Source organism: Hoplias malabaricus, chromosome X2, assembly GCF_029633855.1.
Source record: "Hoplias malabaricus isolate fHopMal1 chromosome X2, fHopMal1.hap1, whole genome shotgun sequence".
NCBI classification, from domain to species: Eukaryota; Metazoa; Chordata; class Actinopteri; order Characiformes; family Erythrinidae; genus Hoplias; species Hoplias malabaricus.
The window spans coordinates 28,373,820-28,388,640 of record NC_089819.1 but is presented as its reverse complement, the minus strand read 5'-3'; the positions used below and the strand labels follow the sequence as shown (position 1 = coordinate 28,388,640).

At 46.0% G+C, this 14,821-nt stretch overlaps 1 protein-coding gene across 2 annotated transcripts in view; it reads left to right on the top strand.

The window, feature by feature from the left end:
- The window catches only part of LOC136677302 (transmembrane protein 132C-like), a 356,167-nt gene extending 341,935 nt beyond the window's left edge, over positions 1 to 14,232 (top strand). For both annotated transcript variants that reach the window (XM_066654805.1, XM_066654806.1), the window contains 5 exons: positions 3,647 to 3,852; positions 6,566 to 6,839; positions 8,993 to 9,184; positions 11,061 to 11,615; positions 11,696 to 14,232. In XM_066654805.1, the coding sequence (XP_066510902.1) occupies positions 3,647 to 3,852; positions 6,566 to 6,839; positions 8,993 to 9,184; positions 11,061 to 11,615; positions 11,696 to 12,331 (1,863 nt within the window). In that variant the 3' untranslated portion in view covers positions 12,332 to 14,232. The remainder of the gene's footprint in view (positions 1 to 3,646; positions 3,853 to 6,565; positions 6,840 to 8,992; positions 9,185 to 11,060; positions 11,616 to 11,695) is intronic.
- The last annotated feature ends 589 nt before the right edge of the window (positions 14,233 to 14,821 follow it).

Genomic DNA, 14,821 nt, shown 5'->3' with positions numbered 1-14,821 from the left:
ATTGTTAAAGCCCAAAGAAAACAAGCTGAACATGTGCTGACGTTTCATTCGCCTGAAAATGTTACACACAAAGTTCTCGTGTGAAATCTGCTTCTTCACATCATCAGAAGTGACCTGTGAAGACCCACCTCCTTTGCTCTTCTCTCTCTCTCTCTCTCTCTCTCTCTCTCTCTCTCTCTCTCACTCACTCTCTCTCACTCTCTCTCTCTCACTCTCTCTCTCTTTCTGTCCCTCTCTCACTTCTGTCATTTTTCACATACGTCTTCTCGTCCTATTTCTCCTCTCTCTTCTGCTGTCTTCTATTCACACTCCTCTCTCTCTCTCTTTCTCTCTCTCCCTCTCTCTCTCTCTCTCTCTCTCTTCATTCTGTCTTTAAAATAGAGACAGAGATTAAATCAATTTTTCAATGTCATCAAACACCTGCCTCAGCTGTTTGGCTGCGACACAAGCCAAGTGTTTACACTGGACTCCACACACACACACTCTCTTTAGGGTGAAGTGTCAGTTATTAAAGCTGTAAGAGAACGATGCTGTAATTGTAGATGGATCTTTTCTCATTGGGTGAGAAAAGAGGAGGAGCTACAGGAAAGTGTCGAATGTACACTTTGGGAACATGTCACACCAATGTAGAGAGAGAGAGAGAGAGAGAGAGAGAGAGAGAGAGAGAGAGAGAGAGAGAGAGAGACTCAGAAAGAGAGAGAGAGAGAGAGAGAGAGAGACTCAGAGAGAGAGACACAGAGACTCAGAGAGAGAGAGAGAGACACAGAGACTCAGAGAGAGGGACTCAGAGAGAGAGAGAGAGAGAGAGAGACTCAGAAAGAGAGAGAGAGAGACAGGGACTCAGAGAGAGGGACTCAGAGAGAGAGAGAGAGAGAGAGAGACTCAGAGAGAGAGACACAGACTCAGAGAGAGAGAGAGAGAGACAGAGACTCAGAGAGAGAGACACAGAGACTCAGAGAGAGGGACTCAGAGAGAGAGAGAGAGAGAGAGAGACAGACTCAGAGACAGAGACTCAGAGACAGAGACTCAGAGAGAGAGACAGAGACTCAGAGAGAGAGACACAGAGACTCAGAGAGAGAGACACAGAGACTCAGAGAGAGAGAGAGAGAGAGAGAGAGAGAGAGGGGACTCAGAGAGAGAGAGAAAGAGAGGTGCAGCTGCTCCAGAGCATCCCATTACATTTCATGCTTCTGTACAGAGAGTGTACACGCTGAGTGCACACTGGATTAACATGAACACACACACACACACACACACACACACACACACGTGAACTCACTTCCCTGGAAGAGCTTCCTCTTATCTGCTAATGCAGCCACTCATGCTTTAATGACATCCACAAAGGGTATATGTGTGTGTGTGTGTGTTATTCTTTATCTCCTATCATTGCTGGTAATTGCTCGTGTTGAACGAGCCGCTAAGCGCCTCTCACTTGGACGGCGAGTGTCTTTTGCGGAGCAATAATTTGTTTTCTTTCTCTATCACTCCATCTCTCCGTCCGTCTGTGAGCATCCCTCCATTCTCCAGATTGTCTGGATTAGTGCAGTTTATAGTTGTTCATAAGAAGCTTCCACCAGGTGGCGCTGTGTGAGCTTCACTTCCCAATACTCACATTTGAGGACAGGTTCACACATTCACTCAGTCACTCACACACACACACACACACACACTCAGTCACTCACACACACACACATCCAGTCACTCACGCACACACTTACTCAGTCACTCACACACTCAGTCACTCAGTCACTCACACACTCGTCCATTCACTCACACACACATCCAGTCACTCACACACTCAGTCACGCACACACTCACACACTCAGTCACTCACACACTCATCCAGTCACTCACACACTCACTCAGTCACTCACACACTCACTCAATCACTCACACACTCATCCAGTCACACACACACACATACACACACATCCAGTCACTCACACACTCATCCAGTCACTCACACACTCAGTCACTCAGTCACTCACACACTCAGTCGCTTACACACCCATCCAGTCACTCACACACTCACTCATTCACACACACACACATCCAGTCACTTACACACTCACTCAGTCACTCTCACACTCATCCAGTCACTCACACACTCGTCCATTCACTCACACACATCCAGTCACACACTCACTCAGTCACTCACAGACTCACCCAGTCACTCACACACACACTCACTCACTCACCCAGTCATTCACTCACTCACACAGTCATTCTCACACACTCACCCAGTCATTCTCACACACTCATATATTCACCCAGTCCTTTTTACACTCACCCAATCACTCACTCACTACCCCAGTCATTCTCACACACTCACCCAGTCATTCTCACACACTCATACATTCACCCAGTCCTTCTTACACTCACCCAATCACTCACACACTACCCCAGTCATTCTCACACACTCACCCAGTCATTCTCACACACTCATACATTCACCCAGTCCTTTTTACACTCACCCAGTCACTCACACACTACCCCAGTCATTCTTGCACACGCACTCAGTCATCCTCATACACTCAACCTGTCACTCACACCCATGGACGATTTCACCCACTCACCCAGTCATTTGTGCACTCACACCTGTGGACATTGTCACACACTCACCCAGTCACTCACACTCATTTAGCACTACAGAAATGACACTATGTAACTTTTGGAGGAGGGTAGGAAACCACACTCCCTCCTTCACCCTCCCCATTGATTTCAGTACAATGTTTTAAAAATGTATTTCACTAGGGGGAGGTCAGGAGCAAAACAATCTTACCTAGTGTTCCTTTAAATCTATAACACACACACACACACACACATCTCAGTCCTCCTTCTGCTGTCCTCTCAGTGACCCTGATCTGTATTACTGAGGTGAGAGAGAGAGAGAGAGATTTTGCAGGTGGATACAGTATAGTGTCATTTAGTTGTCGACACACTCACTCATCCCCACACACACACACACACATACACACAACAGAGAGAGAGAGAGAGAGAAAGTTGCAGAAGAGTGATGACCATGTGTGCAACCTTTAGATACTACTGTGTGTGATACACTTTTACCACTGCCATACACACACACACACACAGTATAATAGCCCTGTGTTGAATGAATGCCTTGCTTATTTCCCGTTGCTGAGTTATGGTTGGACGGCTGGTATAAAGGGGAGGGGTTTATCCGGGGTCTGTGTGACTGTAAACACTCACTTTCCCAGGTTCTATCCAGAGTTTTCACTCTGCGCATAAAAAACTGAATGAAAAAAATGCCCAAAATTCACCAAAAAAAAAAACAATGTCACACAAGGGTTTTACACTGAGGAGGTGGAGAAGTTAGAAATGTCTAAATGATGAAAGGTGAAACAGTGACGGCACAGCGTTTTTTTTTAAAGCCCCCTTCCACACTCTTTTCACACCAGTATCAGCCCAGCATCTAATTTTAGAGCGTGTGTAGATTATTGTACACACACAGCACTGAGCAAAACTCAGAGACCACACACTGTTTATTTACTGTCCTCTAAAAACTCTCTCGCTCTCTCTCTTTTTCTCATCTCCCTCTCTGTCTCTCTCTCTCTCTCTCTCATCTCCCTCTCTGTCTCTCTCTCACTCACTCTCTCTCTCTCTCTCTCTCTCTCTCTCTCCCCAGGTCTCTCCATCATGTGATGAGGTGTTGGTGAATGGGAAAGAGATGAGGGGGCGTGTCTCTCTCCAGGTCAACTTTACATACCTGTACCTCAGCGGCCAATTAGAGCTCACCGTCTGGGTTCCACGGTTACCGCTGCAGATCGACGTCTCGGATGTGGAGTTGAGTCAGGTGAAAGGATGGAGAGTTCCCATCACCACCAACAAGAGGTGTGTGTGTGTGTTTTTGTTCGTTTTGCTGGGATAATTAAGCCCAGACGGACATAATGATCTCTGTTAAGTGGTTGTTTTGTTGTTGCGAATGTTTTCTGCCAAGAAACATGACACACACGGTCATTTAAACCCCAGCAGACCCACTGTCACCACTCCCATTTCCCTGCTGTGTGTGTGTGTGTGTTATTATGGTACTAGCTTGCCAATGGCCTTCGCTCAGTCTGCTGGGCCCATTTTTCAATTTGGCCAATTTCTGTCTCTCTGTGCCTCTAAAGATACCACACACACACAGACACACAGAGGCACACACACACACAGAGGCACACACACACACACACTTTGGGAGGGAGCAGCAAATTTTGAGTAATCTCACAGTCGTACTCTGAAGCAGAGATTGGTGTGGTGTGTGTGTGTGTGTGTGTGTGTGTGTGTGTGTGTTTAATGGTGAGGGGAGTCAGGAGGAAATGCTTTTAACATTTTAGAGCACATTTTAAAACACCTCCCACCCTGAAGAGTGTGAGAAGATGAAACACTGGATCAGTGTGTGGTCTCTCTGCAGCGTCACTGTCTCTGCAAACTCCAAACAATGCTGTGAGAATTTGGTGTCTGTGAGTGTTTGTGGATTTTATTGGAAGCTGAAGGTGCTTTTTGGATATGATGTACCCCTGCCCCGCCACCCCAAATCAGTGCACACAGATGGTGGTGAGAACTGTGATAATAGTGGTGATTGTGATGTGGTAATGCTGCTGATGATGGTGATACTTGTGGTGATGATAATGGTGATTCTGGTTATAATTGTGGTGATGGTGATTATTATGATGTTGATGATGATGATGATGATGATGATACTAATGGTGGTGATGATGCTAATGGTGGTGGTGATGATGATGATGATGATGATGATTGACCAGAGGAGGATAGGTCACTCCTTGTGAGCCTTGGTTCCTCCCAAGGTTACTTCCTCAGTTGTGGGAGTATTTCATTGCTACTGTCGCTCATGGCCTTGCTCACCTGGGGGTTTTTACATCTTTTTCATTCTTTACATTTCATGCCAAAACTCTGTCTTTACCGGAATTCTGTGAAGCTGCTTTGTGACAACATCAGTTGTAAAAAGCACTATACGAATAAATGTGATTTGATGATGGTGATGATGATGGTGATGATGATGATGATGATGATGGTGATGTTGATGGTGATGATGTTGATGGTGGTGATGTTGATGGTGGTGATGATGGTGATGATGATGTAGGTGATGATGGTGATGATGATGATGATGGTGATGATGATGTAGGTGATGATGGTGATGATGATGATGATGGTGATGATGTTGATGGTGGTGATAATGGTGATGATGGTGTAGGTGATGATGGTGATGACGGTGATGATGGTGATGATGAAGATGGTGATAATGATGATGATGATGATGATGATGGTGATGATTATGATGATGATTATGATGATGTTGATGGTGATGATGATGTAGGTGATGATGGTGATGACGGTGATGATGGTGATGATGATGATGATGATGATGATGGTGATGATGATTATGATGATGTTGATGGTGATGATGATGTAGGTGATGATGATGATGTTGATGGTGATGATTATGATGATGTAAGTGATGATGTTGATGGTGATGATGATGTAGGTGATGATGGTGATGATGATGATAGTGATGATGGTGATGATGATGATAGTGATGATGGTGGTGATGATGATGATGGTGATGATGTTGATGGTGATGATGGTGGTGATTATGATGATGTAGGTGATGATGTTGATGGTGATGATGATGTAGGTGATGATGGTGATGATGATAGTGATGATGGTGATGATGTTGATGGTGATGATTATGATGATGTAGGTGATGATGTTGATGGTGATGATGATGTAGGTGATGATGATAGTGATGATGATGATGGTGATGATGTTGATGGTGATGATTATGTAGGTGATGATGGTGATGATGATGTAGGTGATGATGGTGATGATGATGATAGTGATGAGGGTGATGATGATGATGGTGATGATGTTGATGTTGATGGTGATGATTATGATGATGGTGATGATGATGATGATGATGGTGATAATGATGATGTAGGTGACGATGTTGATGGTGATGCTGATGTAGGTGATGATGGTGATGATGATAGTGATGATGGTGATGATGATGATGGTGATGATGTTGATGGTGATGATTATGATGATGTAGGTGATGATGTTGATGGTGATGATGATGTAGGTGATGATGATAGTGATGATGGTGATGATGATGATGATGATGTAGGTGATGATGGTGATGATGATGATGATGATGTAGGTGATGATGTTGATGGTGATGATGATGTAGGTGATGATGGTGATGATGATGATAGTGATGATGGTGATGGTGTTGATGGTGATGATGATGTAGGTGATGATGGTGATGATGATGTAGGTGATGATGGTGATGGCGGTGATGATGATGATGGTGATGATGGTGATGATGATGTTGATGGTGATGATGATGATGTAGGTGATGATGATTATAATGATGTAGGTGATGATGGTGATGATGTTGATTGTGATGATGGTGATGATGATGGTGTTGATGGTGATGATAGTCATTGCAGAATGTTGGTGTTTACTGGAAGATATTGGTGTTTATTGGTGTTTTTTTGAGATTAATCCCCATCCTGCTGTCCCCTTGTTTCTTCGTCCCTCCCAGGCCAACGCGGGACAGTGAGGATGATGACGACGATGAGAGGAAGGGGAAGGGCTGTACGCTGCAGTATCAGTATGCACTCGTCCGTGTGCTCACGCACTTTGTGGCCGAGCCGGCAGACCCTGGCGGAGACCTCGTCCACATGCTGGGCTCTGATTGGTCGGCTGATATCACAGATCTGGTGCTGGACTTCCTGAAAGTGGAGGACCCCCGGATCGCTCGGTTGATTGATGGCAGGGTCCTGATGGGGCGTGACCTGGGTATCACCACCATACAGGTACATACACACCTGGACATCACTGCCATACCCGTACATACGCACCTGGGCATCACCGCCATACAGGTACATACGCACCTGGACATCACTGGTGAATGAATTCATGAGTTGCATCTGACGTCACGGTACAGAGTGTCCGCCGTATCTGGGACCAACATTTCCTCAAAAACAGCTCAAATATAAACCGTGATATTTACATTGTTTTATGGCACTTTTAGTCCTCATTTATGTTAAAATTAAATAAATGTAAGTATGGATTCCTGACACATTTATCTATGTCATGTTTGCTCTGTTAGTCAGTTAGTAAAGAAGCTTCTGCCTCAGCTTCGCTGCGGTGTGGAAACCTCTCTCACTGATCACTGACACTCTCGGACAAGGAGAACTATTTTATAAAACTTTAATCCAAACAACAGGAATAATTTAGGTGACTGTCAAAACGTTATCCTCCAAGAGTCTGTTCACTCTCAGAGCGCAGGGACGGCGGGGTCAGATTATTTACCTGTAAACAGGGGGAAAAGACTGAGACGGAGGAGTACAGGGCTTGTGTCTGTCGTCTCTTACACACTACAACAACACAGCAGTGAAATAAGACGATAACTGAAGCCTGTGTGTGATCTGTGTGACAGAAGAGCAGAGACACACACTAGAGTCTGATGCTAACAGTTTTACATTAGATTCTATGGTGAAAATGCTAATGTGGCTAACAGCAGGTAATCCTCATTATGATACACTGTGGGATCCTTTACCCCCCGACACAAAGAGGTGGTGGCTGTCTGTATTTTCAATAGGGTACACATACCAAAAGACAAAAACCATTAATAGGAAGGCCCTGCAGAAAATATACATTCATTCATTGTCTGTAATCCTTACACAGTTCAGGGTCTGGAGCCTACCTGGAATCACTGAGAGAGACTGTGTGTGTGTGTGTGCGTGTGTGTGTGTGTGTGTGTGTGTGTGTGTGACAGAGAAAGCGAGCGAGAGCGTTGTAATGGGTTATTCTGTTTTGTTCTGACACAGTGTGAATTCCGCTGTCACACACATGTACACTTCAGTTTAACTCAAACACCACACACTGTCACGGCCTCTCTCTCTCTCTCTCTCTCTCTCTCTGTCTATGTTTCTCTGTCTCTCTCTCTCTCTCTGTCTGTTTCTCTCTCTTTCTTTCTCTCTCTCTCTCTCTCTCTCTCTGTCTGTCAGTCTCTCTCTTTCTCGCTCTCTTTCTCACTCTCTTTTTCTCTCTCTGAATCCTCTCTATATAAATTGGATTGTGAGTATAATATTAATTTTAATACAATAATAGTATAATAATTTATAAAATAATAAGATGCATATTAAGATTACACTTTTTAAGATCCCAAGGATGCAGTACAGTGTGCAGAAAATTTAATGAAACTGAAAACATGGTCCACATCTATAAAATATACATGCAATGTAAAAATAAGAAAAAATCAGATCAAATAAACTGAAATAAAATTAATAAATATATGGAGTAGCAAGTGTTAAAAACTGTGCAAGTTTTAATGTTGCTCTGATTAGAAGTAAAATATTACATAGAAGTAACTTATTTATGTATACATTGGACATTATAGATGCAGAGATTAGATTATAGATATAGATAGTGTACATATATTATAAATTATATAGTGAATAAGCATAGAGTAAAACTGATACAAAAATGTGCATATTAATATTGTAGAATACAGAATGTAATTGGGACGTTGTTACACTGGGAAGTGGTTACACTGGGAAGTGGTTACACTGGGGCTTTTTCACACTGGGATGTGATTATACTGGGATGTGGTTACACTGGGACATTTTCACACTGGGACGTGATTACAATGGAACATTTTCACAATGGGACGTGATTACACTGGGACGGGATTACACTGGGACATTTTCACACTGGGATGTTTTACACAGAGACATAGTTATACACTCACATTTTTATGGTGTTAGAGTTTCACTGTAAGAACGTTACATTACCACAGTGTTGCATGCAGCACCACGTCATTGTGATGTCAGTGTGTCATTGTGATGTCAGTGTGTCATTGTGACTTTTTCACTTTTGATTCACTTTGATGTTTCTTTGCTTGTTGTTACGCAGACACGCTGTAGTATTTAGTGTGTGTGTGTGTGGATGTGTGTTGTTTCAGGTGATCAGTCCTCTGTCCGACTCCATCTTGGCCGAGAGGACCATCACAGTTCTGGACGATAAAGTGACCATCACTGACCTTGGGGTCCAGCTAGTGGGGTCTTTATCCCTCAGCCTTCAGCCCAGCGCCACACACACTAAAGCTTTATATATCAGCACTGCTGCTCAGGACCTGCTACACACACCTAAACAGGTACACACACACACACACACACACAAACACACACTAAAACTTTATATATCAGCACTACTACTCAGGACCTGCTACACACACCTAAACAGGTACACACACACACACACACACTAAAGCTTTATATATCAGCACTACTGCTCAGGACCTGCTACACACACCTAAACAGGTACACACACACACACACACACACACACACACACACACACACACACACACACAAACACACACTAAAGCTTTATATATCAGCACTACTGCTCAGGACCTGCTACACACACCTAAACAGGTATACACACACACACACACACACACACACACACACATGCACACACACACACGCACACACACTAAAGCGTTATATATCAGCACTACTGCTCAGGACCTGCTACACACACCTAAACAGGTACACACACACACACACACACACACACACCCCTCTCGACCCCTATGTGGTGAGCAATAGATAATGTTAAAGGAGCAGCAGAGACTAATCCCCTCTGGTGCTCACCATGAACCAAACCTGCCTTCAGTCAGAGGCTCGTTCCCGAAGCGTGAGGCTGTGATTAAACACAGGTCAAAACAGAGGTGTGAGGCTTTACTAAAGGAACAGTGATAAAATATTAATTATATACACAACCCCTCGACCTCTGAGGCTCCGGGGCCTAACACCAGGGCAGATTCTCAGTGTGTGTTCTTCTGTGTGTTCTTGCCCAACGTCATCCTCCTCTGACGAAGCACACAAAGCACTCCACTCCAAAATGACGAGGACCCGCCGGTTCATGACTCGCCCATGAGAGCCACCTGAACGTCCCGTCATTCGCTGAGGCATCACAGATCTGCCCTGTGGAGGTGAACATTAAGAACGTTCTTCTAGAGAACACGGTTCCATTCTTTGTGCTCTTGGATTTGAGAAACAGACTGAAGGCCCAGAATTGATGGCCCGTCAAAATAAAAGTGCAGGGCTCTGTTTTAGCACTGAAAGGACTTTTAGAATCGGACGTGGTTTGCCTGTTCTGAAGATTGTTGGAGTTATTGTTGGATTCAGCCACATCCCTCCCGTCTGCGCAGTGTTTCTGCACTGAGATGTTGACGGGATCAGTGTGAAAATCCTCTGAAGGAGTCTGTCATCGCTTAACCTCCTCAAGAGTGTTTTTATTATTATTATTATTGTTGTTAATTCTCTTTCTAAATGTATCTGTGCCGCGGAGTTGAAGGGAAGTGATTGTTTCCTAGCGTTGGGATTTGATTAGTCTGTGAAAGTGCTGGAGTCTCGCTCGTTTAAAAAAAAAAAAAAAAGAAACGAGGTTTTTGATTAAAAAATAAATAAACTCCTTCATCCCACTCGTGTCTAATTGGAAACGCTGAACTGATGTGTGTGTGTTTATTAAGAGAAACCGCTGCGGCGAGTTGATTAATGATGCGGCCGTCTGGGTCCAGCGCCCGGGAGCTGAAAGACGAGGACGAGGGAGCGAGGGAGTTAGGGAACAAGGGAACATAAGGAAACACTGCTTTGCTTCACTCTTAAAATCACGGCATTAAAATTCAGAGTAATACAAGACAATAAAGACATCTACACTTCACACACCCGGCACCGACACTCAAACACCCCCCATAGGAAACACTGACAGAGACCAGAGCAGCTGCACATGAGGCTGAGGTCCCCATGCTCAAAGCTAGGAGTCTGCCTGAGGGGCGTAATGCCCCCTAGTGTCGGGCAGTGGAGCGATGGAGGTCTGTCCAGATCAAACCGTCCCTCATCTGCACATGACCTCAGCCGAGGCCAAGATCAAGTTCAAATAGATATTCACTGTCTTTCTTTCGTTTCCACTTCTCTCTCTCTCTCTCTCTCTCTCTCTCTTCCTCTCTCTCTCTTTCTCAGGAAGCAGTAATCAGTGCGTGGATCCAGTACAGTGACGGCTCAGTGACGCCGCTGGATATCTACGACCCGCGGGACTACACCCTTACTGCCACGTCTCTGGACGAGCGGGTGGTGTCCACCTCCCAGGACATGGCACCGCCCCAGTGGCCAGTGGTGGCGGCACAGGGCGAGGGCCAGGGACCGCTACTCCGCGTGGAGATGCTCATCTCCGAGACCTGCCAGAAGTCCAAGAGGAAGAGCGTCCTGGCCATGGGTGTAGGCAGCGTCCAGGTCAAATTTGGACAAAACGACGTGGGGCAGAAGAGCCGGGCAAGCGAGGACGGGGGCGGGGACCCGGCCATAGACAACAGCACCAGCGAGCAGAGGCAGAAAGTCACGGACCAGGACAAAAACGGCAGCTCCGACGGCTGGAAGTTCACAGAGAGAGAGGAGGGAGCTCTGAAGAAGGTCACGGCCACGACAAAGTCCAGCGTCACCAGCAGGAACCAGGGCAGGAAGCAGGCTGGGGGGCAGAATAACAACAGCCCCGGGGGCTACAGCGGCTTCCCAGCACAGGTGATGTCCAGATTTTCATGTGTGAAATCGCTCTAAAATGTGGGGTAACGTAATAATAATAAAATGTTGCTCTTGAACAGGTGGAGCTGCCAGTAGGGAGCGGGAGTGACCTCACCCATAATCCTCGCCGCCTATCGGACCTGGAGATCGGGATGTACGCCCTGCTGGGGGTTTTCTGCCTCGCGATTCTCGTCTTCCTCATCAACTGCGTCAGCTTCGCTTTCCGCTATCGCCACAAACAGCTGCCCGTCCTGGAGCAGGGCAACATGAACCACGCCCACGACTGGGTGTGGCTCGGCAACGACCTCGGCAACGACCTGATGGACCACCATGGCGAACGAGGCGGGGTCCTGGGGCCCGGGGATGAATGCACCACAGCGATCGACAGAAATGAAGGGTGTGAGGAGAGCAACTACTTGCTGAACGGGGGCGGAGCCCAGAAGAGAGGCTCCGCCCATGCTCAGAGTTTGCCCCGAAGCATGGGCGATCCAAACGGCGGCAAAAACGAAGCGCTCAACAATTCCCCGAGTGCCGTGAAGCGGAAGAGGGTGAAGTTCACGTCATTCGCCACAGTGCTCCCCGACGAAGGAGGTCCGTACACCAACAACGTCCTGATCGGGAACGAAGACGACATAAAGTGGGTGTGTCAGGACATGGACCTGGGCCAATCAGCAGAGCTCAGAACCTACATGGAGAGACTGCAAGACAATCTGTGAAGAGAGGGAGGGAGAGAGGGAGGGAGGGAGGAGAACAGACTCAATACAAACTCACCTGTAATGCCTTTGCACTGAGGAGAGAGAAAACAAAAAGAGGAGATTCATTACATAATGCAACACAACAATATACAACACAATACACATCTCTGAAATACTATACAGCACAACACTACAATACAATGCAATAAAATACAGTTCAATAAACATTTATACAATAATACACACCAATAAAATACAGCAGTACATCACACACACAGAGAGAGAGAGAGAGAGAGAGAGAGAGAGGGAATAGGAAGGTAGAGAATGACTGAGAGTGTGTGTGTGTGTGTGTGAGTGAGAGACAGAGAGATGAAGGTTAGCTTTGTTTTAGCCTCCCTATGCTAGTTGGAGCTGATCTCTGTGAACTGATCTTCCAGTAGAACACACACACACACACACACACACACAACTGAGCTGTGAGATACAGAACTAAACAATAACAACCAGTAAACACCTGAGGGATGGTCCACACACACACTCTCCTCCCCCAGGTCCCACTGCAAAGGCATTCAGGACTTCAGAGGGACGTGGACAAGTGGACAATACACACACTGACCGATCAGAGGAGACACGAGACGGATACTGATCTTTCAGAGCAGGTTAAAGATGGACGTTCACCATCCAGTGGAAACTGAGCGTCTAGAAACGACAGAAGATGGACTGTGAGGGTCCAGATCAGACAGGAGAGGAATTCCGGGCGCTTGATGAGGGACTTGTTGGATGTTGACCCCTCAGAGAGGGCAAGAGATGGGTGACCGGAGATGGACTTTCACTATTCAGATGTTGAATTCGATGGACTCTGTCTATCCAGAGAGGAGAGAAAATAGACACTGTCCGTTTACGGGAGACGTAGACAGATCCGAGGTGAGTGATGGACGTGGACCGTGCAGAGAAGTCTACTGATGGAACGTGAGTGTTACAGAAGATAGAAACTTGGATCTTGACCGTCCAGAGAAGATAAAATGGACTTATATACGGTGGATTTGATGGACGTTGTCTGTTCGGAGACGAGAGATGGCGGCCACTGACCATTTCCAGGAGATAAAGATAGACTTTGACCACCCAGATTGGGTCCCTGAAGGAATGCGGTGATTACAGAAGACTAAATCCTGGATGGTGACCACTCCAGACGAGACAGACGATGGGTTTTCACTACCCAGGGAAAGATACAGACGGCTAGGACTCAGACTTTAAATTCGGACGCTGTTGTAATGTGTCCGTTTGCACAAACGAGGGACAAAGAACCAAAACCCTGGTGTAGATCATGAGATCTGATCTGAGAGCAGTGTCTAGACTCTCTCTGAACTCTGACTGAGGGTCTGCCAGACTAGTAACACTGACCCTGGGTCCCACCAGAGTCAGGACAACGTCGGACATGACGAGGAATAACCAACACAGACTGAGTGTTTCAATAAAGAGCCCAATAGTCCTGACCAATCAGCCGTCGCTACGGAGGTGGGCGTGGTCGGTTTCAGCTCCATTTACACTCCGTGTACGAATGTCTCTGGGTTCTTCGTTTCTTTTCCTGATGTACATGTATCTCCTTAGCCGCTCTGTTCCTGTGAGCGTTTGTTCATAGCTCATTATTTTTTATTATTGTCCGAACGTTCTCCAGGAATTCTCATTTTTCCCGTGTTTTTCCTCAAATCGTTAATTTATTAGAGACTTTTTTTCTCTGGGAACGAGAGACAGAGAGACACAGAGAGAGAGAGCAGCCGCTCCCGCTCCTTATCCTTTCCCCTCTTTTTTTCCCGAATGCTCAGGTGAACATATATTCACAGGATGACCGGTAGCGTGGAAATGTAGACATGTAAGAATGCAATATTTATTTGTAAGTGTATTATGAAAAATAGGATGTAAATAAAGTGATTCCAAATTCCTTGTGGATATTAAGACGAGGCTGGGGTCTGTGTTTTGGTTCTGTTTACAGTACACCGTCACTTCAAACTCCACTGACCACACGGGAGCACTTCTACAATCACAGACTGTAGTCCAGCTGTTGCTCTGCATACTTTGTTACCCCCCTCTCCCCCTGTTCCTCGGCGCTCAGGACCCCCACAGAGCAGGTGTGATGTGGTGGTGGATCATTCTCAGCGCTGCAGTGACACTGACGTGGTGGTGTGTTAGTGTGTGTTGTGCTGGTGTAGAGTGGATCAGACACAGCAGTGCTGCTGGAGTTTTTAAACCCCTCAGTGTCTGGACTGAGAACAGTCCACCGACCAAAAACGTCCAGCCGACAGCGTCTGATAAAATGGAAGAAAGCTGTCTGTAGACGGTGGGTACCTAATAAAGTGGCCAGTGAGTGAATGAAGAAGGTTATGAAGTCAGTTTTCAACCACATTTTTGCTCTATTATTTTCCAAGGTCCATTCCCATTGTCCGGAGCGCTGTGAACACTGAGATGCTGCTGAAGAAAACGCAGACGTATAGAAGTGGACCTTATTGCTTTCCC